This window comes from Castanea sativa, chromosome 11, assembly GCF_040712315.1.
Source record: "Castanea sativa cultivar Marrone di Chiusa Pesio chromosome 11, ASM4071231v1".
NCBI classification, from domain to species: Eukaryota; Viridiplantae; Streptophyta; class Magnoliopsida; order Fagales; family Fagaceae; genus Castanea; species Castanea sativa.
The window spans coordinates 9,541,806-9,568,366 of record NC_134023.1 but is presented as its reverse complement, the minus strand read 5'-3'; the positions used below and the strand labels follow the sequence as shown (position 1 = coordinate 9,568,366).

At 31.4% G+C, this 26,561-nt stretch overlaps 1 protein-coding gene across 1 annotated transcript; it reads right to left on the bottom strand.

Annotated features, from left to right (window-relative positions):
* Window positions 1-1,271: 1,271 nt before the first annotated feature.
* On the bottom strand, window positions 1,272-6,143 carry LOC142616034 (G-type lectin S-receptor-like serine/threonine-protein kinase CES101). Its single transcript, XM_075788927.1, has 7 exons — window positions 4,958-6,143; window positions 2,923-3,033; window positions 2,633-2,823; window positions 2,332-2,542; window positions 1,969-2,206; window positions 1,669-1,819; window positions 1,272-1,580 (listed from the first exon to the last, which is right to left on the bottom strand). The coding sequence occupies exons 1-7, from the start codon at window positions 6,141-6,143 to the stop codon at window positions 1,272-1,274; spliced, it is 2,397 nt and encodes a 798-aa protein (XP_075645042.1).
* Window positions 6,144-26,561: the final 20,418 nt, after the last annotated feature.

The window sequence follows — 26,561 nt, the reverse complement described above, 5'->3', positions numbered from 1 at the left end:
CTAGACATTTAAAAATATGAAGAATTTAATTGAATCATTACACTAGCTGACGGGTTGGGATTTGCAGATTTTGAATTATCAAGAAATGTTTTATTTTAAGTTGCTGAAATTATGGGTTTTATAACGGAAGGGTTTCTCTTTGAAAATCCCTAGCCTCTATCTATTAAATCTTTGAGTTCGAAAAAAAGAGAAGGAGATATTGCTACAACTTTTGTGTGCCTTTGGGTGCAGTACAAAGCAAAGTTTCTAAAGATTTTATTGGGGTTATATGTGAAACTATTGCAAAAGTCAACTATAACAATCAAGAATTGCTATAGAGACTTAGTCATAAATCGGAGATTTGTGCACAAATGAGGTCTTCTTAAAGGAGCAGTCACATTGGGTTGGAGTTGAGTTTCATGGATCAATAGATTCTACAATAGGCAAGTTGTTCAAGATAGGGGAAGATTCCTTATATTTATAATCTCAATTTTTTATAGTGGATTCTTTAAGAGTGGTGACCTTGATAATCACCCGTTGAAGTTTTTCCTGCAAATATTTTCTCTATCATGATCATATCACTTGTGTCAAAAAAAAAAAATCCAGTGCATTAAATTCTAGGCTGTTGATGTGGTTGTGCTTTAATTGAATCTTGAGTGTAATTGGACTAATTAATCAACTTGGGTAATTAGTTAATTTAACCAGAGTCAATTTATAGTCCAACAAAGGTAAATCTAAAAATAATGTATTAAGGTCCCAAATACCTTTTTATATATTAAATCAACCACATTCAAAGGGCTATTATAGTTTGTTTGAGGTGGCCTTGAATTAAAAATCTCAAAGGCCCACATTGGAAATAGCTGGGCTGTTTTAGCATTTTTATAAAAGAAAGATTTACTATAAGAAAGGCATACAAATCACAATTGAATTAAAGATCTCAAAGTCACAATTAAGGCATTGGACAAAGCCTCGGAGAAGTAAAGGGCCTCATCATAGGTGGTTAACGTGTAATTGACCCTATTCTAATATAAGAAAGGATTTTAAAAATAGAAACAAAAAAAAAACAAAAAAAAAGAGAAAATTTTTTAGTTGCCCTAAAGTCTAAACTTAAGGTACTAGAAGAAATTTGAACTAATTAATTAGCTAAACTAAAGTGATATTCTTCACTTGATGCCATGATATCAGCTACCTTACGATTATTGAAGGAAATTCAATGAAGGAAACTGAACATTTAATAAATTTATTCCCATTTGATATATATAAAAGAAAAAGAAAAAAATAAATCACACCCTCTATCGGGCGTCCATATCAGAAATGGACAACCCATTCATTGTATAAATATTTGATACCTTGTTAGGAATATTTGCCTCAATTTGTTTCCTTGCAATAGAAAATGCTGGTTTTTTAGGTAAAGGCAAGTTTGTACTCTCATTTGTCAACATGGATAGCATATCTGACATAGTAGGACGATCAATTGCACCATCTTCCACGCATAAGAGACTGACTTGAATGCATCTCAATACTTGATTATTAACACATGAATCATTTATTGTGGGATCAACTAGGTCTAGTCCTTTATCTGCTTGCCATAAACCCCACACCTGAAAAAAGGTAAAGGTTATTTAAAATGTTGCAAGCACACAACTATGAAAATATAGATGAGCGATATTTTATATTTATATTACATACATATCCAACAAGATTGAGCGCTTCATTGGAATGATAGAAGCTGTTGCTTCTTCTCCCGCTCACGATTTCAAGCATTAAAACACCAAAGCTATAAACATCAGATTTTGTAGAGAACACGCCCTCCATAGCATATTCAGGAGACATGTAACCACTACACCAAAACACAAAACAAACATTTCAAATTTGCAAATGATGAATTGATAAGATTACAAGAATAGCAGTATTAATTTAGCAACGAAATAAACTCAAGTATATGGATGTGCTGACTTTTTCTAGATGAATGATGTTTAATTAACTTACTACGTCCCAACAATTCTATTAGTATTTGCCTCGAGTTCATTTAGTTTGAAAATTCTTGCCATGCCGAAATCAGAAATCTTCGGATTCATATTCTCATCAAGAAGTATGTTGCTAGCTTTTAAATCTCTATGAATTACTCTCAACCTTGAATATTTGTGTAGATAGATCAATCCTTGAGCAATTCCTTCAATTATATTGAAACGCTTCTTCCAATCTAGTAGCTTACTTCTGTTTGAATCTGGCCAATATAAAAAATATATATATGATCAATAATCTTTATTATATAAAGTAACATAGATAAATAAATAAATTTGTTGCAGAAAAAAAATGAAGTCTACGGAAAAAATTGAATGCTTCTTGTACCAAATAGAAAGTAGTCCAAGCTTTTGTTGAGCATGTGTTCATAGATTAACATCCTTTCTTCTCCAAAAATGCAACAACCCAAAAGCTTAACAAGATTGATATGTTGGAGTCTAGATATGAGTATCAACTCATTCTTGTACTCAATTATTCCTTGCCCTGAATTTCTTGACAGCCTCTTCACAGCTATTTTTTGATTTGTTGGCAATTTTCCCTATTGTGATGATCAAAAAAAGTTTTAGCCAGCGTTATACACAAGTTAATTTAATTATCTCTCTTTCAAAAAACATTTAGAGATAATTACCATGTAAACTGGTCCAAAGCCCCCTTCTCCAAGCTTGCTTTCTAATGAGAAGTTGTTTGTGGCAGTTGAAATACATTCATAGCTATATACATTTATATCAGGCACCTTCTTTCTATCATTTGGACTCTCATTCGCATTAATAGATCTCCCTGAATTCACTAAACTAAGCAATCGATTTTCATTATCGACCCCTGCATAAATTTACATAAAATCATAACTTTCATTTGATGATGGTAAATAATCAAGAAATAATCTAACCAGGTCAATTTATCTGTTAACGACCTACATACCTTGGAGTACGACTGTTTTCCTTCTTTGTAGATAACAAAATCTACAGAAAAAAGTCACAAGTAGAGCAGAGGCACTAATGGCGATGCCAATCCATACCCACTTATTTTTTCCTACATTTAGTCATAAGTGGAGTTAGTAATCATTTGAAAATTATGTATTATTGCATATCGACATTGTACTCGTAGGAAAATTTGATATTTTCATGTAACATTTGTGAAGTTGTGAATTAGAATCACCTATAAAGAAATAACTTCTTTTCTTTGTTTTTTTTTTTTTTTTTTTTTTTTTTTTTTTTTTTTGAGCAAGAAATAACTTTTTTATTCAACTTGAGATTGCGTAATTAGCTAATTTAGCTTAATGGATCTACGTCGGCGTCGCACGCAGAGTTGAAGAAGTTAACATACAAAAGCCAGGCTGTCATAATTCATTTTATATTTGAAAGTTTTATTTTATCACATTAATTCAATATTCAATATAAAGTTCTCTATCATTTTTTTCCCTTCTCAAAAAAAAAAACTTATTTTTTTCATATATAGTAAACACTAAAATTTAAAAAAAAAATTACCACTTCACAAATTTATGCTAATAATAAATAAATAAATTATAATTGAAATTTTATTATATTATTTTAATTAATTAGATATAATGATTTTTATTATGAACAAACAAAAATTAGATTCATCAATCTTATATAGTTAATATTGTATATAATTTTACTACAAAATTTGACCATCTATATAATTAATGAATTTGATATTTTTTGTTGTTTTTTTTAGAATCTACTAATTTGATATCTTATAAACTTATTTACAATTGTACATTAATCCCATGTCTATATAAATATGTTTTAAAAATTTATACATATAAACAATATAATATTACATATAAATTAATCAAATCTCATACTCACTAATCTTGTTCAAGAGCACATTATTATGTTTGAGACCAACTTATTTAATAGTCGAGCTTAAACTTAATTTATTTGTTAAATAAATGAACTTAAACTAACTTAATATTTCTTTCAAACCTAGTTGAAGCTGATATTAAATAGTTCGGTTCACTTATAATCCTACTCTTATTAGAGAATTATGGGTAAATGATTGTGAATATATTTCATGATTTAGATAAATATTATAAGAGAAAAGTATGCTCTATATGTTTTGGCAATAGCATTTTCTAGAAAATAAGTCATTTTTTAAAAAGTATTTTACAAAAAAAAATTATCTTATTTTCCTATGTTTGGTAGCAAGTACTAGAAACCTTAAATGAGTTTTAAAAAAATCATTTAACTTCCTTTATTTAATTTGTTGTAAGATAGAGTTGTTTTGTTAAAAAAAATAGTGGAAAACAATTTCTGAAAATAAACCACACTTTTTTTTGTTGGTTAAAGATAATTTTCTTTTAACTCATTTTTTCTAATGTTATCAAATACTAGTAAAACATGGAAAACTATTTTTACGTAACGTTTTCCATCAAAACAAACAAAGTGATAACAAATATCCTCAAAACTTTCCTAAACATGACTCATGTTACAAATCTAAATATGTATTGTGTCATGCCATTTAAAAATTTAAATTACATGGTAATACTATACAGTACTAGATTTAGAAAGAAAAAAAAAATTGTAACCGTTAAGTGGACTCTTAACGTTTTCCAAAAAAAAAACAATAAAAACAAGGACACAAAAAATTAAGACCTGCACTAAATTATGAATTACCTTTAATTATTTTGTTCTAAAGATTTGAGGCTCATTTGGTACATGTATTTAAACATATGTTTTCAGTTTTTAAACAATATTACACGTATTTTTACACATTTTTTCATCCACATATTAAAAAAAAAGTACAAACAACGCTACTAAAATACCATTACCAAACGGCCTCTTGGTCTTCAAAATAATTGTTGCCCTAAATCATCTTAAGGCTTTGGGTTTGCTCCGTGCACGTAAAAATGCATCTCATGACACGGCCCAAGATATGTTGTTGAAATTGGAATCTTGTCTATTGTTCATAGAAACAGAACGAGGAAACTTACCGCTGTGAGAAAGCTTTGGAGATAGAACATAGACAAGACCTAAATATGTCAAGTCGCTTGGTACGAAGTTGGAAATATTTGTCCAAAATTTGCATCCAGTTCTATTTGCAAATTGAGAAGTATAAGCCACACAGTTACAGTTGTCCCAGCAGCTAAATTTACAATCACTGATGCCAAGATTTGTATCTGAGATATTGTAGCTTGAATCATCTTCAGACACAAAATAACCACGATTAAGTTCAACTGTGTAGCCATATTTATGGTGGTGCCTACAAAGTGGCTGGTTCCACCTTTGACAGCCTCCATCAATGTTGTAGCCATCACATTTATCTGCTTGGGCTATAGGTTGCGGGTCATCACCAAGTAATTGCCCTGTTGAAGAAAACAACCATCGCGATTCCTGGCTTCCATTTTTGGACATGAAAGAGAATGATTCTTCATTTCCATTTGATACAACGATGAAATGATACATGGATGTTACTTTTGGTGGAATATTCTCAAATTCGTTGCCTCTCAAGACCCCACTCTTCCAATAAACCACGCCGCGTCGCCGAATGATCAGTTGGTGTCCCGAATATTCAAGAGTGAAAGCCCCTGGAACTGGGTAGTCGTCAGTTAACCATGCTGTGAGTGACCAATTTTGACCAGTTCTGTAGTTTACCCCTAATCTCATACCAGGCAACAACACTTTCCCTGGATAATCAAAACTTTTCCATAACACCCGCTTCTTAGATCCATTGGAGTACACTTGATTGAAGACGAAATTGCCAGAATCCAATAAAGAAGCCACAGTGTTATTGGTAGGTTGAGGAGAAGAGGATAGCTCTATAGGATTGTCACCATGGCGCCTGATTTTCAATGATCCTGCATTGTTCTCCAGGGTGAGTAGGTCAAAGTCACTGGTTATTGGAATACCTTGTCTTGTATACCATACTAAACGCGAATCGGAAGTTCTGAAAATCGTTAAATATGTGTAGTTAGTAGTTCCAAATGCAGCAGGCCACAGGTAGAACCGCAACATGAACCTCCCATTTGGAGAATTTAGTGAACTTGAGGAATTGAGCGTATCGCCAGGTTCGAGACTATTACGAGCTGCAACACCAGTTACATGTTGAGCATGTGAATCCCACGAGGAGGATGAGAAGAAGAGCAAGAACAGAAATTTAAGGTGTACGTCGGTAGACATGATTGTCCACTTAAATGGAAAGGCAAATAGAAAAGTACTTCTATTTACAGGTTGATTGTGAGTTTGGATTTGGCTTTTTGCTAGGTTTATTTGTTGAAGGTGGGGTAAAAGTATAACGGTTTAAATAAACATTTGAAAAGAATGGTTCTAGTGGGAACAAAAAATTTGTTGGAAACGAATTTTATGTTTGTAATTTATTATTATTATTATTATTGTTATTATTATTATGTGGCTGATAGCTAATGAAGTCACTGTGGACTTGGTAAGTATCAATTGTTTTATGCTCCATGAACTGAATTAAACACTGTCGTACACACTCTAATTAAAATCATGTTTTAAAAACAAAATTTCTTGATATAAATGTGAAAAAATGAAATTATGAAATTGTGTTTTTTTAACTGTGTTCAATATACACAATATAACTATCATGACTTAGTTTTATGAGTGAAAGGGCACAAAATCAAATATACCAAAGATAAATTTATTTCATAATTGAGAGAAAATAAGATTTTTTTTTTCTTTCTTTTAACCGTGCAATTATCTATTTTCATTGAAATGGAAAAGCTCCTTTAGGGAAAGATGAGATCAAAGGAATACGGTCACCTAAGGCCCCATGTAAAAAAAAAAAAAAAAGGCCCCCAAATTTTAACCAATAAGGTTATTTATAATCAAGAAATAAAATATTTTTTTTTCTAAATGATAAACAAAAAAAAAAAAAAAAATGTAACGTTCACAATATTTTTCACAACACTTTTACAATTAATGTTAAGTAGTAGGTTGTTAATGATGGCAAAAAAATAATTATGGTGGCAAAAAAATAATTGTGAATGTTGCACTTCTAAAAAAAAGAATAATAATAAGAGTTGAGTTAGCAAACTTTTACTAGTTCATATTTAAGTCTACCACTAATGTCACTTTTTTATTTACCACTATCAATTTGCCGGCCACATCAACAAGTATGAAAAATTTTATCAAACTTTTTCTGTCTATAAAATTTCTAAAAAAAGAAAAAATTCTACATACTTCATATTAATAAGTAGTAATTTTGAATCTAATACAAGAGAATCAATTTTCACCTTAGGCCCCAAATGCATCAAGCCGCCCCTGGATATGCTTTAGCAGCGTGTTTTTTTTTTTTTTTTTTTAATTCTTTTGTCTTCTTTCTTTTTGTTTCCTTGAAAGGACAAATCTTTTGTTATATGTATACTCTAATATGAACGGTACAAAATATACAACCATGAAACTTGCAAAGTAGGAATTTTTGACATGTCCTGCCGATTTTGTTTGACTAACTCCCCATTGGTCGAAAGACTAGCTTACAGAAATGCTTAATTAAGCATGGTTTTACAAAACCAGTTGCGTTAAAAATGGTTTTGGTTTGTGATTAATTATATGTCACTTTCATATATATATATATATATATATATATATATATATATATATATATATATATATATCACTTTTTTTCTTTTTTCTAAACATATATATCACTTTTTTCTATTACTTATAACTTACCACAATAAAATTGTAGCAAAATTATAACACAAAACAGTGTGGTATTAAATTTTTTTCTTTTGGTATCCCTTTTGGAAACTACATTTATTCCAAGTACAGTTTTTATCTTTTGGGTTCATTTGGATTGAGGGGGAAGAGAGAGAGAGAGAGAGAAAGAGAGTAAAGTAGAGTTAGCTGAAAATAAACTAATGTTGGGCCAACTCTACTTTACTCCCCCTTAATTCAAACGGACCATTAGATTTTTCAATCACATTTATCAGTACCCTTTTAGTAAAATTAACTGAATCTATTTCCACACAAACATTTGAAAATCATTTCACCATATTCAAGAACTTACCCAAACTTTTTTATTTTATTTTATTTTTTTTATACAAGATAGATATTCTGCTCTAACTTAATATAAGTGTATATATGTGTGAAGTTTCTTCCTGGAGACTTGAACTCCGGTCCTTGCCTTCTACACCCCACAAGCAGCACTTATACTTGTGGAGTGACCATTGCACTAAGGGTGTGCATTGGTTTACCCAAACTTAAGAGACCAAAGTTCTGCACGAGTACTTAGTCATACCTTAAGGGGAAAACCAATTACCCATCTCCCATGTTTATGTTTATGTCTGATCAATAAATAATGGACCACAGCATTTATTACACCATTTCCCCCAACTATCTTATGTGGCTTAGTGAACGTTTGGATACAGCGCTGAAATTTTTTTTCAGCTGCATCCAGCGTTTGGCAACGCATCCCGTGCATTATTCACGGGACCCACAAACTTCTTTTTTCAACAAAACTTTCATTAAAAACGGGTCTCACGACACTATTCACACATTTAAAAATTATTTTACTACAGTGTTTTTAGTTTTCAGCAATAAGCAGTATCCAAATAGACTCTTAGTGTGAGTGGTAAAGAAAAGGTAATGAGTTTATATAAAAGTGACAAATAACTAATCACAATTTATCGCATAGAATAATTTTGGAAAACCTTTGATATAGGGCATGGTCCTAAATATGTCATGCCTAAACCTCATTTCACGTTTCTCAAACACTCCATTAATTTTTCCATAAACCCCAAAATCACACATATATATAAATACACACACACATAGAGGGTTGGATTCAATTTTCATGTTATTTATCATTTAATCCATAAACTCATCTTTTATGCATCATTTAAAAGTACAAAAACTTAAAGTTAAGAAATGTATTGATGATAAGGCTATTGATCTTTGATCACCTTGAAATTTTGCAAGCATAGAGGATATATGAAGATAATATAATTCAACAATGAATTTCAAAGTGATGCAAATTTTGATAAATACACCGTTGGATTACAATAATTTCGTATATCCTCCACACTTGCAAAATTTCAAGGCAATCAAAGATAAATAGCATTGTCGTCATTCAATTGTTTAAATTCCAAGTATTTGTAGCTTTGAAAAATACATAAAAAATGAATTTATGGGTCAAATGGTAAATATCATCCAATTGGCATATATATATATATATATATATATATATATATATATATATATATATATGTATGTATGTATGTATGTATTAAGAGGATTCAGAAAGTTAGTTATTGCTTTTTTTATTGTCAAAAATACCCCTAAATTAATTAACCAACAACTTTAAAATAGGGTTAAAATAGTAAATTGACAAAAGAAAGTTAGTTATTGCTTTTTTTTAAGTCAAAAATACCCCTACCTAAAACTTAAAAATGGGGTTAAAATAGTAAATTGACAAAATAATAAATTCCTACTTATACATTGAAATGTCTTTCTACTTTTAATAAATTCCTACTTCTACTCAATAGCTTAAAAAACTCCCCACATATTTATCTTCTCCACATTTTCTGAATAGAATTTCTCATAAAAAAGAAACGTGTACAATAAAATTTCCCTACTTTTCTTCTCAAAAAAAGAACTTCCCACTACTCATGTTTGAAAGAAAATAACTACCCCTCCAATACAATAAGGAAAAACTATCCCACGCTAGGCCAAAAAAAAAAGTGTCAAACTAAACTATCCCATGTTTCTTTTTTAAACTATTATATTATCATTTTTTTTTTTTTTGGATTTATTACATTATCAAATTTTTTATTTTTTTTATAACTATTACATCATCAATTGGATTTTGATAAATACGCAAAAGCTTCTAATTGAAAAATGAGTCCTATTCTCTTTGGAAAAAAAAATCGTATCTATTTTTTCAAATTGTGCTAAAGGAAAAATTATAATACTAAATCCCAAAAAAAAAAAAAAAAAAGAGCCTCATTGCACACGTGAAACGCTTGTGATGAGGCTAGTATATAATATCGGGTTATCCAAATTGACTATTTTTTCCGTAGACCTCCAGGTGATTATATGTCTTTCTTTTCTCTAATATACTTATATCGTTTCAGTGAACAAAAAAATAAAAATCAAAAAAGAAATATAAAGGTTGTCCAAGGAATGCATTATACTCTTATCTTTACACGTTTACTCTAGGATGGAAAAGATGATGAGAAGCCAAAGGGAAGGGAAAATTTTTCATATGAGATTGCACAAAATATTTTGAGCCCACAATTAAGGTGGGCATTAGTCTGGTTTTCCAGAAGCCCACAATTAAGATTTTTTGTGGAAAATTTTCACCCTTTTAATTTTTTTTTAACAAGTCGATCTATTTGGATTTGGAAGACAATTTTGTGATTCAACCCAAATACAGTCAATTCTTTGTCTTTTTCTTGCGTGAAATTATGACCAAGATAACATAAGGTGAACTCCTTCGTGTAAATTTGTGCCGTCTTTTATAAGTATACTAGCTTTTTCTAGCATGGTTGATGGGTACATTTTCAATTCTTGTCGGTGCGGCATAAATTTCGGGATTACTACCAATATCTTAAAGCAAAAGTAAGTGAAATTTCAATATTAAGAAGCCCTAGACTTTAGTATGTCTTGATCACACCACCATTTTTTTTGTTTTTATTTCGATAATTATAACCGGTAGGAGGAATTTGCACCATAGATGTTTTAGAAATATTGGGAAATGTCAATTAATTGAGTTACAAAACTCTTGACATAACACCAAATGTTCGTGCAAGATAACAAAAGGAAATCTTACCCATTATAAATTTTACACAACAGATTAAATTTGAAACTTAAAACAAAAATATGTTGTGCAAATAAACTACTAGGAAAAAGATTAGTTGGAAGGAAGCAAAACCTTTAATTTTGTTATAAATACTGAATCAATAGTATTGTATTTCCCAAGTAATAAAATATAAATGAGTGCTTTTATATAGGAGGCAAAGTTTGCGGTAACAGTATGTGTGTTGTACACATAAGTGAGCTATGCAAAATAAATAAAGTGGGCCAAAAGCCCATAGTCTATTATATGTTAACAAGCCCCTTCAAACTCAAGGTGGGTGTAAGATCTACTTGAGGTTGTTAACCAAAGCACGAATGCATCTCTTAGGATGTGATTTGGTGAAGATATGCAAGTTGATCTTAATATGCATGCTAAGAATATAGAGAACATGTAATCCGACGGTGGAAATTTTAAAGAATTAATCTAACAAAAAGTTATTAGGAGGTATAACATTATTTAGAGTTATAACATATGTAACTAAATATATATATATGTGTGTGTGTGTGTGTGTGTGTGTGTGTGTGTGTGTGTGTGTGTGTGTGTGTGTGTGTGTGAGATTCTAAATATATAATTTAGAATCACATATTTTATATACGTAAATATTAGTTTAAATACTATAGTCCAATGTATTAGTTTAAATAACATGTTTTATAGATTTTCAACTTTTTTTTTACTGTATTGACCAAAACATCAATACTGGCTAAAACATCCAAAAAAATCCATGGACAGTTAGTACTGGCTAGTACTACCATTTACTACCTTATATTTTATCTGAGACGATCTAGAAGAGTATCCTTATCAGTTTAAGGCTGGTACGGTATATTTTCCTAATGCACCAAGTATTGGATGGTATTAACTCCATCGTCCATAACTCTCGAGCATAAAAGGAGATTCCTAGTTGGCCTAAGGGGATTCTGTTGTCCATAACCCTTTGTGTGTGTGTGTATGTGTGTGTGTCTATATATATATATATATATATAAGAACTAGGATTTTTTGGCTTTTAAAGTTTGAGGTTGTTTTCAGTTTCTTCTTTTATGTTTCAAAATTTTCATTCTCATCATGTTTGTTTGCATTTTCATATTGGCATTATCGTTCATTCTATTATTAATTTGGAGACATTTAGGGTCTGTTTAGGATTCGCTTATTTTATTGAAACTGAAAACTTTTTACTGAAAGTACTGTAGATAAAGGTAAAAGTTAGTTGAAATAGTACAATAGGACTCATGAATAGTATCAAAAAGTGCAGTGAAACCTATTACTCTATTTGTTTTAGCAATGATGTTTTTAAGAAAATGAGTTATTTTCCAAGAAGTATTTCTTATAAAACTATCTCATTTTCTAATGTTTGGTAGTAACTTTAAATGGGTTGAAAAACAACATCTTAACTTGCTTTATTTAGCTTGTTCTGAGATAAAGTTGTTTTCCAAAAACAATTAATGGAAAACAATCTCTAAAATTAAATCATACTTTTTATGTTGACAAAATATAGTTTTTCTATGACTTATCCTTTTTACACTTTCAAAAATGGAAAACACAAAAAACTTTCTTTACATAAGGTATTCCATCGAAACAAACAGAGCGTAAAAATAGTAGCAAAAATAAGCTGAATAGTAAAATAAGTTGGCAAAAATAATTTTTACTAAACGAACACTTAGAACTTTTGGGTGATGTGGCTCAGTGTACACATCACTTGTGTTACACTTAATGGACAAATTTATAGTGAAAATGAACATGAGAGAAAATATGAAATTGAAATCAAACACAAAGGGTCGAAATTTTTGAAACATAAAGGTGCAAAATGAAAACAAACCCAAAGTTTAAGTGCTAAAAGTTTACTTTAGTCTGCTAATTTATTGTAATGTATTAATGGGGTAAATTAGAAAATGCATTGATTATCTATAAATGTTGCACTACATATTTATATGGTTATTTTTATCAAATTTATGTAAGAATAATTTTTATCAAAAAGAAAAGAAAATTAATGATTTAAAATATAACATTTTTCCCAATATTTTTTTTTTGGAAACAATTAAAACTATTAGGTTCTAAGACTTTAGGAACTAAATGTATCAAAACTTCATTATGTATTAAGTTGGCAAACCATGATAAAACATAGAGTCTAGGTTTAGGCTTGCTCAAAGAATGTTTATTTGTAAAAGTTGGAATCTTGTAGGATTTATTGGTCTAAATCTGCAAGGCTCGATCGATCGAACCTCGTGCAGATTAATTTTTTTACAAAATTTTTAACTCAGCCCAAGCTCATTTGACGTGTAGGGTTTTATGTTTTGCTCCAAGTATAAAAGGAAAAATCCTAGCTACATTTTAGAAGTCTTTAATGTGCTGTGTGTTGAATCTCTTATAAGATCTAGAGGTGTTTACCTTCATACACACTTAGGGTTATCAAGATCAAGTTCATGTCAAGAACTTGGTGATCGTTTCAATTGCTGCATAAAGAACTTAAAGAAGATCTGAAACCTTTGAGTGGAGTCTCAAAGTCACAAATGGCAGTACTTGTGGTTGCAGTGGATCAATGAAAGAAGTAGTTTGTAGACTCGGAGCTATCACGTGGTCGTGGTAGTAAGATTTCCACTCGAGGTAGCAATAGGATGTTAGTGGTCCAAGTCTTATTGTACAAACTTCAATTATTTCATAGTGGATCTGTTTTACCTTGAGGATAGCTAGGTTAAATCCTCCCCAGGTTTTTCACCAGTTTGGTTTTCCTAGGTTATCAAATCGTGTATTCTTTATATTTATGCATTACTTACATGATATGATTTGAATGTGTTAACCTAGATCTGAATAATTTATCTAAGTAATCACTTAGCTAAATAACTAAGTTAAACAACTTGTGCTTTAAAGGGTCTAAAAACGTACAAGTGATATCAAAGCAAGTTAGCTCTTGTATTTAGATCATTTGATCTAAGAGTTGATCCTTGACCCTTGTTGTCATGGAACACGGTCACTCTCTTGTGATCCCACCTCACTTTGATCGGAACAACTATGCCTACTAGAAAGTAAGGATAAAAGAATTCCATAAATCTATTGATGAGAGAGTTTGGAATTCTGTTTAATACGGATGGAAGAAACCAACTACTCCTATAAGTGAGTGGTCAACTTCTCAAAAAGAAGCAACCGCTTTTAAAAGCAAAGCCATGAATGCTATTTTTAATGTTCTATCTACGAAGGAATTCAAGAGAATCTCTAATGTTCAGGTTGCTAATACTGCATGGAATACTCTCCAAACTGTGCATGAAGGCACAAAGGAAGTTAAGATTAATAAACTGCAGCAGTTAACCAGATTTGAAAGTATTAGAATATCTGATGATGAATGTTTTGATGAATTCTATGCTAAAGTGAATGATTTATCTTAACTCTGTTTATAATTTGGGTGAAATTTATGATCAACCTAAGATTGTTAGAAAGATACTTAGATCCTTAATTAAGGACTTTAGACCCAAAGTGACTGTCATTACTGAAAGCAAGAATGTGGACTCCATCCTTGTTGGTGAGCTTGTAGAATCTCTCAAGTCCTATGAGCTAGGCCTACCTAAGATAAACAAATCTAAATCAATGGCTCTTAAATCAGTTGATGATGTTAATGGTAATGGATTTGATGATGAACTCTCTTCTACAGAGATTGCATATCTTGCCAAGAATTTTAGAAAATTTCTTGAGAACAACAAAAGAAGGGCAAGAGGTAAAAACAATGATGAATCTAGGAATTTTAAGAGGAATAAACCCACTAAAGTGAACAATACTGATAAATCTAAAAAGAAAGTAGGTCAAACCTCTAATAATTATTTGGGTCAACAATGTTTTAGTTGTCAAGGGTATGGTCATGTGAAATTAGAATGTCCTACATTCTTGAGATCAAAGGGTAAAGTTATGGTTGTAACCCTTAGTGATGATGCAAATTCTGATTATAAGTCTGGTAGTGATGAGGATGGAAACTTCATTGCTTTCGCAGCTATTGCTGTAATTGATGAAAGTGTTGTGATTGAAGAGAACCCTTCTAATGGGAAACTCTGTGAGAATGCTGATTCGCAAAAAACTTATAATAAGCGTTGCAAGGTTGCTACAAAGGATGCTATGAATGTTGACTTAGGTTTGAAGAAAATTGCTTCTCTTGAGCTTGATAAGAAAAATTTGTTACTGAAATTATTTGATGCTAATGAATTGATTAATAAGGTGAAGACTGAAAACATGTTATTGCTTGATAAGGTTAAGAACTAGGAATTAGAATTATCAGTTGCTAGAAAACAAACAAATAGATCTGCTAGTTCTAAACTTAATCACATGTTGAGTATTCAGAAGTCTCCCTTAGACAAAAGTGGTCTAGGTTTTGTAAATAGCATCTCTGTGTCTGAAACTCATTCCACAAATTTTGTTTCTTCTTCTAAGCCCTCTATGAGTGATATTGTCAAAATAGTAGAAGTTACACCACCTTCTAGGAAGATTAGGATTGATCTTAAAGAGTTTAAGCCTAAGAATCCTACCCTCCCTAAGGATAAGTAGCATGATAGACCTTTATGGGTTTGTCATTTTTGTGGAAAGACTGGGCATATTCGCCCAAACTGTTTCAAGTTGCAAGCTACAAAGTGAGCAAACAAGCTAAAAGTACCTGTGCCTCAAGCACAAGATCCTATGATACTTATTGGTGAGTTGGTAAAGGTATTAAACCTTTATACCAATTCTGGAGTTGCTCATTATTCTAATATAAATAATAATTTCAATGCAAGAGTTGCATCTAAAAAGTTTTCAATGCAAAAGGCTCAATCTAATTGAGTCTTTCTAACATGATCCTTGTACTTCATCTCAATATTCTTTGTGACCATTCTTCTTTGCTATTTTGTTTTTGTTTGCCTTTAGGATTTGCATTGCATAACATTCATGCATTTCATGATAGTTGTTTTTGTTATTCTTTTTAAATAAAAAAATTAAAATAAAATAAAAAATGGAAAAGGAAGGAAAAATGTGTTTTGCATTATTTTTCTTGGACTTGTAATCAAGGTTGGTCATATTATCTTCACATAACATGCTTGTGTACCTTGTTTAGCTTGGATGAGCTTATTTTACTGCACTTTGCTAGTTTTAGCTATGTAGTGCATGTTGTGTAGAAGTTGTTTATAGTTTTTTATCACTTAATCTTGATTTTGAAGTTACATGCTTTTGATTGTTAAGACTTGAACTTAATGAGAAAAGCATAAATAACCATCTCACCACTGTTTACTAGCCAATCATGAACACCTTAGTGCATATTATAAGATTTTGTGCTCGAGAAAATGTAGCAAGCACAAAAAGGACATAAGGTGTAGCCTCGGATTAATGCTAAAATTGGTGTGTACATTATCTGGCTAATCAAATACTTTCACAATGAAATAAAATTGGTGTGTACATTATGAGGCAAAAAAAGAAATTTCATGATCGCAAGCTTGTTTTCTAGGAGATGTGAGAGTTATATGATGTAACTCTTTAGGTGATAGTCTTTTTCAAACTTATGTGATGAATTTTGTAGAAAGTGTGATTAATTACTATCTACATATCACTTCACATGTATCTCAAGCTATTGCTAGTTACACACACTACACAAGTTATTCTTTGCTAAACTTAGTACATGATATTGTGTGTGATTCTATTGTGGCCATCCAAGATTATATATTCCTTGATTTTAATGCAAAATGTGTTTAATGTTTGAGTTTTGAGGACAAATTGATTGAAAAACCTGTTTTTGGAAGATCTAGGTTGAATTCAAGTGTTTTTTAAAAAATTTTAATCTCATTCTTATGCATTTCATTCATGAAACATTGTGTTTTGAGGAGTTTCTACATTAAATTGCTCTGTTTTTCAAAATTTTAAGTTTTCTAGATTTTCGATCAATTGAAGCTATTTCTCGACCGATTAAAAATGCGATAAAAATTTTGGTTACAATCTGCCAGGATCAATTGGTGCTCAATTGATACTCGATTGATCGAATTTAATTTTCAATCGATTGAAGCTAATTTTTGATAGATTGAAAATCAGTCAGTTAGTGTTTTAAAAAGAGTTTTCTCACGTGTTCTTCATACTTTTCAAACACTCTTTTCACTATTCTTCTTTGACTGATCCAATCTAAGCCATTTTTGTCGTTTTCTGCCTCAAATCTTTCAAGGGTTTTTTTCTTCAAGCTTGAGTAAGTCTCTTTTACCCCTTCTTTTTCATTAAAATCACATTTTTCATGCATTTTTATTGAAAATTTTGAACCACCCATTTTTTGGATTTGAGATTATTTTAGTTGTTTTTAATCAAAATAAATCAATGGGCTTTTGTTCTTAGATGATATTAACATGTTTCCCATGCATTAATTTGATTTATTTTGTGATTTTGGGAAAATTGAAATTTCTAGGGCATGAAACATTGTGAAATTGGGGATTTTGTTCAATTGGGTCTACATTGATGAAATTGACTTGTGTAATTTATTGATTATGTCATTACATGATGTTGTCTAACTAGTGTAATGATTAATTGATCAATTTGGTCTAATTTTTGGAATTGGGTTTTTCAAAATTTGGGGTTTTTGAACTAAAACTCAATGTTCAAGTCAATTGATGGTTTATAAAGTAAAATTGAACAAATTTCAGTGCATTAGAGCATGCATCATTTGTGCATTCTTTTCGTGCATCATATAGATTGTTATTATCTATATTTTTTGTACTGTAACCCTCTCTAATGTAGTTTGCCCTTGGTTTTTTGTTTTTGTTCTTCTTTGTTTTTTGGTTCTATCTTTTCTTGTCAACCCGTAGCATCATGGTTAGAAAGACTAGTACAAAAAAAACCACTACTCCCTCTACCCTTGCTTTTGAGAGTGATAGGTTTAGAATCGAGAAAACCAAGAAACTTATAAGAAACTAAACATCTTTAGGTTGGTCTAGGCTGAGCATAAGGTCATATTAGATGAGTTAGATTCGGAGATACGTAGAAACTTTGAGTGTAAGGGCTGGTTACCACTCTTAGAGGTCAAGCATCCTCCTTTGGCTGCTTTGATTATAGAGTTCTATTCGAACCTTTCTGTCCACTACGATGATTCCAACACTCAATATGTGAGGAGTTGGATAAAGGATGAAGAGTATGTCATTACTCCTTCTGTAGTGGCCACTGCTCTTGGTGTACCTTTGGTACAGCAGCTTATGTACCCATACACTAAGACCCCTCCTCTTGATGACATCATGTCTTTCATTACCGGTACTACCATCAGTTGGGGTACTGATCCTCGTGTCACTTCCCATGAGCTAGCTGAGCTCAACTATTTGTTTTTATGAATTTCTTGTCATTCTATTTGGCCTATCTCTCATCTTCATACTATTCCCATTGAGAGGTGTGTATTTTTGTATGCCCTAATTACGGATGCTTCTATAAGTTTTCCTACTCTTTTTATTCGATCTTTTGTTGAGGTTCATAGGAGTAGTGCAAAATCTCATGGTTTTTCTTTCCGCTTTTTATTCATAGGGTTCTTTTAGATTTAGGCTTAGAGTATTTTCCTGCATTTGAGCCCGTACATATTATAGCTCCTATAAGTGCCACCTTTCTTCTGCAAAGAGCAGCTCAGTTGAAAGCTAGCTCTAAGTGCCCTAGAGTTGAGTCTTCTATAGGTGCATCTAGGCCTCTTACATCTGGTGACCCCACTGCTGAGGAGTTTGTGGATCCTACAGCTGCTGTTGAGCCTCTTGCTTCTTCATCGAGCGATGCTTTTATACGAAGTATGCTGGACACTGTCATGACCATTCAGGTGGCGCATGGTCAGCTCCTTTTGGATGTGCTCACTGAGCTTCAGGCTTTACAAGCAAATTTGGCGAGTACTAGAGGTTCTACTCCGCAGCCTCCACCTTTTGATGATGAGTCATGATTGTCCTTTGGAAATTCGTCATAAAAAGGGGGAGTACATATGCATGTTGATAGGGAGAGTTTTTGTTTTGGAGCTACATTGTATCTAGGAGCTTGATGTATTTTGTTTTGGCTTTTAATGTATTTATTTTTTTTGCCTTTGATGTATTTATCATTTATGGGTTTTATATGTTAGGGGGAGACACTATGTTTTATGTTTCTTTTATTGTTTCTTGTTTCACATATGATACATTGGTTATTGATTTATATTATGAGGTTATTCATGGTATATGCCTTATTTTATGTTTTGTGAAATCAAAAATTTATATTGGTTTACTTGTATTTTCCACACATGTGTTTACCTTCATACACACTTAGGGTTATGAAGATCAAAATTCATGTCAAGAACTTGGTGATCGCTTTATTTGCTGCATAAAGAACTTAAAGAAGATCTAAAACCTTTGAGTGGAGTCTCAAAGTCACAAGTAGGAGTACTTGTGGTTGCAGTGGATCAAGGAAAGAAGTAGCTCATGGATTTGGAGCTGTCACGTGGTCGTGGTAGTAAGTTTTCTACTCGAGGTAACAATAGGATGTTAGTGGTCTAAGTCTTATTGTACAAACTTCAATTTTTTCATAATAGATCTATTTTACCTTGAGGATAGCTAGGTTAAATCCTTCCTAAGTTTTTTACCGGCTTGGTTTTTCTGGATTATCATATCGTGTATTCTTTATATTTCCACATTACTTACATGATATGATTTAAATGTGTTAACCTAGATCTGAATAATTTAATTAAGTAATCACTTGGCTAAGTTAAACAACTTGTGTTTTAAGGGATCTAAAAACGTATAGAAACAAAATCATCAAAAAGGTAAAAGTAAATTTAATAACGCATGCAATTAAAGATATAAAAAATAATTGTGTACTTAAATTATTAAATATTTAGAACTTCACTAAAATAATATGTTAATGTTTTTATTTAAAGTTACAGGACACGATTTTCAGACCAAGCCCAAAATGTAAGGGATCTTGGCCTAGTGAACCCAGTACAATAAATTTGTAGAAAGTGGATCAAAGAGCTAGGTTTTAGTGCATGGATAACAGTTAATATGGTTTTGGATGATGAGCCAACAAGAATTGAACCCGGTTTGTGCGAAAAAGTTTGTCCTCGACACAGTCCGAGGAGCTCTGTTCTAGTATATATTGGATGACAATAGTTACAGGAGTTGTTGAGAATGCTATAGTGCTTTCTCTTCTCCTTTTCTCATCCTCCCCCTTCTCTGGGATCTCTACCCTTATTTATATTATATCTCTCCCTTCATCCTTACCCTACACGTGGACTACATGTGGACAGTTGATGGTTTATGCTGATACTTGTCCCATCAGCCCCCTCTAAAAGTCTTCTAGAGTGGCTGTAAGGCTGCCATAATACTGTTCAGAGGTCACTTCCTCATTAATGTGGTGGTAGCAGCTTCCCCTTAGATATTTTTGAGTCCTTATCCCTCTTGTACGTTCATGGTGCTCGTTGCTATCATTAGAACTTCCTAAAAGGTCATCCTTGATTATTAAGATCTATACCAGATTTGCGTTTAGCTTTAGTCCGAGGAGATAGTACTCCTCAAACTCGGATCACTCATGCTTCTCGGCCAAAACCACATGCTCTCGGCCAAATCCCAAAATCCATGACCCCACAATAGTAAATATATATATAATTAATTAATTAATTAATTTTTATTTGTCATTCTTACTCAAATTGAGTTGCTTTAACTACAATTGAAATAAGGTATAGAAAAAAAATAATTACACACAAAGATATAAAAGATAATTGCACACTTAAATTAGTAAAAATAGTTAAAAATATTTATAAATTCACTCAAACAATTTATTCATATTCTTAATATCCTCTCTTTTTAATGACGTGTTATATAAATTATCCAAATATTCTAACTAGTGGCGGAGCTAGGAATTTAGGTCAGAGGGGGCAAGATTAGAAGATAAGATTAAAAGTAAAAAAATGAATCTAAAAAAGTTTATCAATATTAATAAAAAAATAAATAAACAACTATATACTAATGTAATTACCATATAGAATCTAACATAAAATCATGGTTTTAAAAACCAATACGATAAAAGAACCGAAATAGACACTGGTTATCAGTTTTTTGGTCGGACTGGTGGTCAAACCGATGATATCATAAATAATATAATTAATTTTTTAAATAATAAAAATTAAAAAAATTATTTTTTAATTTTTTTTAACTAAGAATATTCAAATTAAACACACACACACACACACACACACACACATATATATATATATAATTTTAAAAAATAATGTGAGTTTAGTTTTCATGTATTAAATTTAGGAATAAAAATAACAAAACCTAACAACAATAGTTTTAATTTTCCAATGATATTTTTTTAACAAATCTAGTAGAGCACTTGTGGCAATAATATAATGACTTGTAAAATCATCTAATGTTAATATGAAATGTCACGTTCCCAACATTTGTACAATACTTTTACAACAAATCATGTGTGGTAAGTTGTTATTGATTTTAATTTGAATACACCACTTAAATTTTTTTTTTCATTAGTATTAGCTAGAAATTACCTACACTTAAGATTTATTGTGAAAATATTATGGTAGCATTTCTTAATTTTAATTTCTTATTCTTTATTTTATTTTTTCCTTATCTCTTTTTTCTTCATCCACACATTTCATTATTATTTTTTCCTTTTTTTTTTCTCCTCTACACATATTATTTCTCTTCTTTCTAATCTCTATTTTCACTTTTGACTTTTTTTCTTACTTTTCTCCTCTACCAAACTACCACTTCATCTACCCTATATTCCAAAACAATGTACTATATTATAACTATATGTAAAAAATTTTGAAAGTTGGCACCTGCCGCCCCTGGCCTCCCGATGTAAAAATTTTTGAAAGTTAGCACCTGCCGCCCCTGGCCCCCCTATGTAAAAAATTGGCCCCCCCTCCCTCCGCCCCTGATTCTAACACATAATAAGTACTATACATAAATATATAATATAATCTCTTCACACGGGACATTAGTAGAGGGAATGACGCTAATACTCCAATTTAAAAACTTAAAACACGTTTCTCAAAAAAAAAAAAAATTGAAACACGTGCCCTCAAAAAAACTTGAAAGTTGAAACACGTGAAGGGCAAATCCGTCACATGAGACTGCACCAAATAAACCTTTTCATACAACGTTTTTAAAGCTTGAAACACGCAAAGCTCTGAAAGCAGGTCGGTGATGACAATTTTAGACTTTTCCGGGAAAACTTTTTAATTTTTTATTTAAAATAGGCTATTGGATAACAATTTAATGATTGACCCCAAATACAGAGTTTAGTCAGTCTACTTTTTGGTCTTGCATAGAATCACCTATCCTACGTTTGAATAGAGCTGAAATCAGCTGCGTAGTTCGTTTTTTAGTAGATTATATGTACTGTTTATAGGACTAATAAGTACTTTATTTAGAAAAATAATTTTTAAATTAAGTCTCAGAATATTATTTATATAATTAAAAATTATCTTATTATAATATTTTCAGTTTTAAGTTTTTAACAATAAACGGTATTTAAAATTAAAGTTGAAACTATATTGAAAAATCCAAAGATAAATGAGAGCCCGCTTCTATAAATATATACAAAGCTTTTCTCGCATTGCTCTCTTTACCTTGTTTTCCATCGCAGCTTTTGGGTAAGAAAGTTGTCTGGCTGGTAAAATCCAGACAAATTTTCTAACTTTTGTTACCGCCGTCTATCCAATTTTTGACGTATAAGAGCATCATCGTTTTGGATTTAGTTCCTCTAAGTTTTCCAGGCAATTTACTTAAATATTAACTATTTTTTAATAATTTAATGATCTAAATTTTATCATGTTAACATTCTACTAATAATACTTTTAAAATAATATAATAATATGACAAATAAAACAGTTAAAATTATTATTAGTGGAATACTAACATGAAAAATTTAGATTATTGAATCATAAAAAGAATGGTTAGAATTTAAAGAAATATCATACATCCTTGGTATGATGGTCACTCTATAAGTATAAGTACTTGTAGGGTGTGGGGGCAAGAGTCGGGTTCAAGTGTTCAAGAGAGAGCTTTACACACATATACACTTAGATTGGGCTAAAATAGAATTTCTATCTTGTATAAAAAATAAAAATAAAAGAATTTAAGGATATTTATTGGTAAAGTGCTCTATGAAATCTAGAGGATTTGAATCTCAACATTTGTGGTGTCAAAAATTTAGTTATTTACCATCACAAAGAATTACTCTATCTATTTTACTATCTAATTTTACAAAATACCCAACATCAGTAGTTTTGTTTTAGTATTTAACACAATAAAATAATATAAAAATACAATAAAATAATATATCTGTTATAATAAATAACACCTAAAGCCACAGCCACAGTGGTGTCTTAATAAAATAATTATTGGCAATGGGAAATAACAAAAGGAAGAGCAAAAGAAATATTTGAGCTACACTGGTGTCTTAATAAGAAAAGCAGAGGAAAAAAAAAAAAAAATCTAAGCTGGAGTGGTGTGAGAAGAGAGGAGCTTGCAATTAGAAATAAGAAAGGAAGAAAAAAAAAGATAAAGAATCATTTAAATAATCTGAGCTTTTTTTTTTTTTTTTTTAACATTAGAGCTACAGTGTATAGGTAAAGATAGTTGTGCGCTATAGCTCAGCAGCAAAAAAATTATGCCTTTAGCTCCATTGATGTACTTGGCTTTTGATATATTCTGATAGTAAATTTAGCATTTTAGCAAAATGCCTCCACCAATACTAATACTCTAATGATGAAGTAAATCATGTCACTTAATTCTCAAAAAAAAAAAAAAAATCATGTCACTTAAAATTTTAACATCAATAAAAGAAGAGAGTAGTTCTAGGATTACAAATTCTTTTACAATTTTTTTTTGCCATAATTTTGATGTAATAGACTATAAATGGTTAACCATTATTTTCATATAGATCGACTATTTTTTCTTCACTAATTACACTCTGTCATGTCATAGTTATGACAAAAAGTTATAAAAATTTTTTTGTGGTCTTTAACATCTTCTAAAACACGATGACACAAAATCTTGATGACAATTAATAACTTTTTGCATATCCTTTTCGCTAATTGATGTCGAAAACTTATCGAGCATCATCAATTAGGTTGGCTCATATTGTATCGAGTCCTCATTATAAAATAAATTAAAATCTAGAGATTCCGTGGAGGAGAGATAGACAGGGCATGTACTACTTGTGCTACCACACAATTTGAAACATATTTAGAGCATTTCCATCAACAAATCTAAAAAAAATTAGCATTTACCATTTTAAAACCCAATTTTATAACATATAACACACAACTTTACAATACAACCTATATCAAAACTTCTATTTTTTTTACCATTTCATTTAAATATTGTTTCTTTATTATTTTTCAATAATTTTTTTTTATTATTTTTCCTCTCTCCTTCATCTCTCTCTTCTATCTCTCTCTTTCTCACAGCACCGCCGGCGCCACACTACCACATCCACTCACCACCACCACCCCTGGTATAACAAAACCCAACAGCCACCACACCCAACAACCAATAGCCACCTCATTCAGCAACCAACAAACCACCACAAACCCATCACCCACAAACCCAACCACAAACCACCATAGCACAGCCATAGCCAACATCACCAGCGGCACCCACAACCTCTGCAAATTGGGATTCCCACCACCCAAAACCAAATCAAAAACTCAACAAACTAACATCAAAACCACCAATCAAACCCAGTACCACCACAAATCACAAACCCATGTTAAAAATCACAAACCCAAAATTAGAAAGAGCATATTTTTGAAATTTCTCACTCAAAATCAAATCACAAAACCCACCCAAACCCAACCACACTTGTTGAAACCCAGCCATGCTTGCCGAACCACCGCAACCCAGCCACCCCAATCAACAGTAGAGACCCACAAACCACAAACTCGACCTCATCTTCTTCACGGCTTCGCTGAACCTTACCACCATGGTTTTCAGCTGTGGATGCCGATGTATGAAGAAAAGAGAAAAAAAGAAGAAAAGAGAAAGAAAGTGAGACCAGTGAGAGAAGGAAAGAAGAAATGAGAGAAGAAGACATCGGTGAGAGAAAAAGAAAGAAGAGTACAGGGAAAGAGATGAGAGAGCAATAGATTTTTTTTTTTTTTATAAGATTTAAGCTACAGTGCACTCTCATTTTTGAGAGTGCTCTGTAGCAGGATTGCAAAAATTTTAAGATATGAGAAGTTTGATGGAGTAGCATTTTGTGGTTTCAGATGCTAAAAAATAGCATTTATAGCATTTACAACCTTTGTTGTGAATGCTCTTAGAGATTTGCTACTTAATTATTATAATCAAAAGTTTAAGTAAGAGGCATAAATGTTGTTGGTAAGATTCTCACGCTATATCTTGTTCGGGGAGTTGTTTTTGGTTACAGCAGGCACTTTTGGGGTATTTGATTTATCGGCTTTTGAGACATCCGCATCAGTGGATGCAAAAATTTTGTAAAATTTGCAAAAAAAATCTACTTTTTCTATTTTACACCCCCATTTTCACAAAACACCTACATTAATTTGTCTATTATACATATTTATTCAAATAAAATATTCATCTTCACCCACTATCAACGATCAATCTACACCCACCATCAACCCACCTAGCCACCATCATCAACCCACCATCATCAAGCATCAGCATCAGCCACCATCATCAAGTACCATCACCCTAAAATCCACTCATCAGAGAAAGAATTAAAAAGATCAAAACCCAAAAACCCACTGATAAAATAGAAAATCCCAAAAATGATCAAACAAAAAATTAAAAAGGATCAAAACCCCAAAAGCCACTAATTAAACAGAGCTTCAACGGCGATCGGTGGTGGCACGATGAGAGCTTCGGCAAGTGAGCTTCAGAGATCGTATCGATGAGTGAGCTTCAGCGGTGATCACGGTGGCATGATGAGAGCAAAGGTGGCACGGCTTGCTTTGGAGATCAGTGAGTGAGATTGAGGGACCGGAGATAAAGAGAGAGAGAGGTGAGAGTGAGAAGCACGGAGAGAAAAAGAGAGAGTGAGGTAAAGGAGAGAGAAAAAATAGTAAAATATTAAATGCAAGAGTTATAGTAACTTTGCATATATACATGGATATAGTAGCACTTGTGCATTTATTCACAACTTTACACCAAATGATGTGGGTGTTTTTTTGATCAAAATGTGTAAAATAAGCTACTTTTTCTATTTTGCAAGATTTTGCAACCACTGATGTGGTTGCTCTTGGGCTTCTCACTTTGCTTTACTAACACCATGGGCTTTCATACTGTGTGATGTCTAAGCTTAGACACTTAAAATTGAACTACTTATAACTTAATCCCTTTTTCTCCGGCAACAATAATTCAAAAAATATATATCTCATTCAAATATACATATATATATATATATATATATATATAAAATTATATATTCAGTAATTGAATATATTTGTGATAATTCTTTTTTTTTTCTTTAAATCAATGTAGCTAAAACAATTAAATAAAATTGTAACAGTTATAAACAAAATTTAGTAGTTAAAATACGGTAGTATAAGTAAAATAAAACCAATTAGGGTAAGGTTACTTACCTTAGCTAGCTCACCACAAAAGTACTTCTCCTTAACATTTTCTCTAAAATTCTTAGATATCACCTAAACAATTTTAAAGCATCATTTACTCAATAATCAAATAATTTAAGAAAAACTTATAACGGTACTTGGCCAAAAGAGAGACTACTAAAAAATCCAATAATTATCCACTGTTACCTCACGCCAAAATTCTACCTAATCATAATATTTTTCTTTATATATATATATATT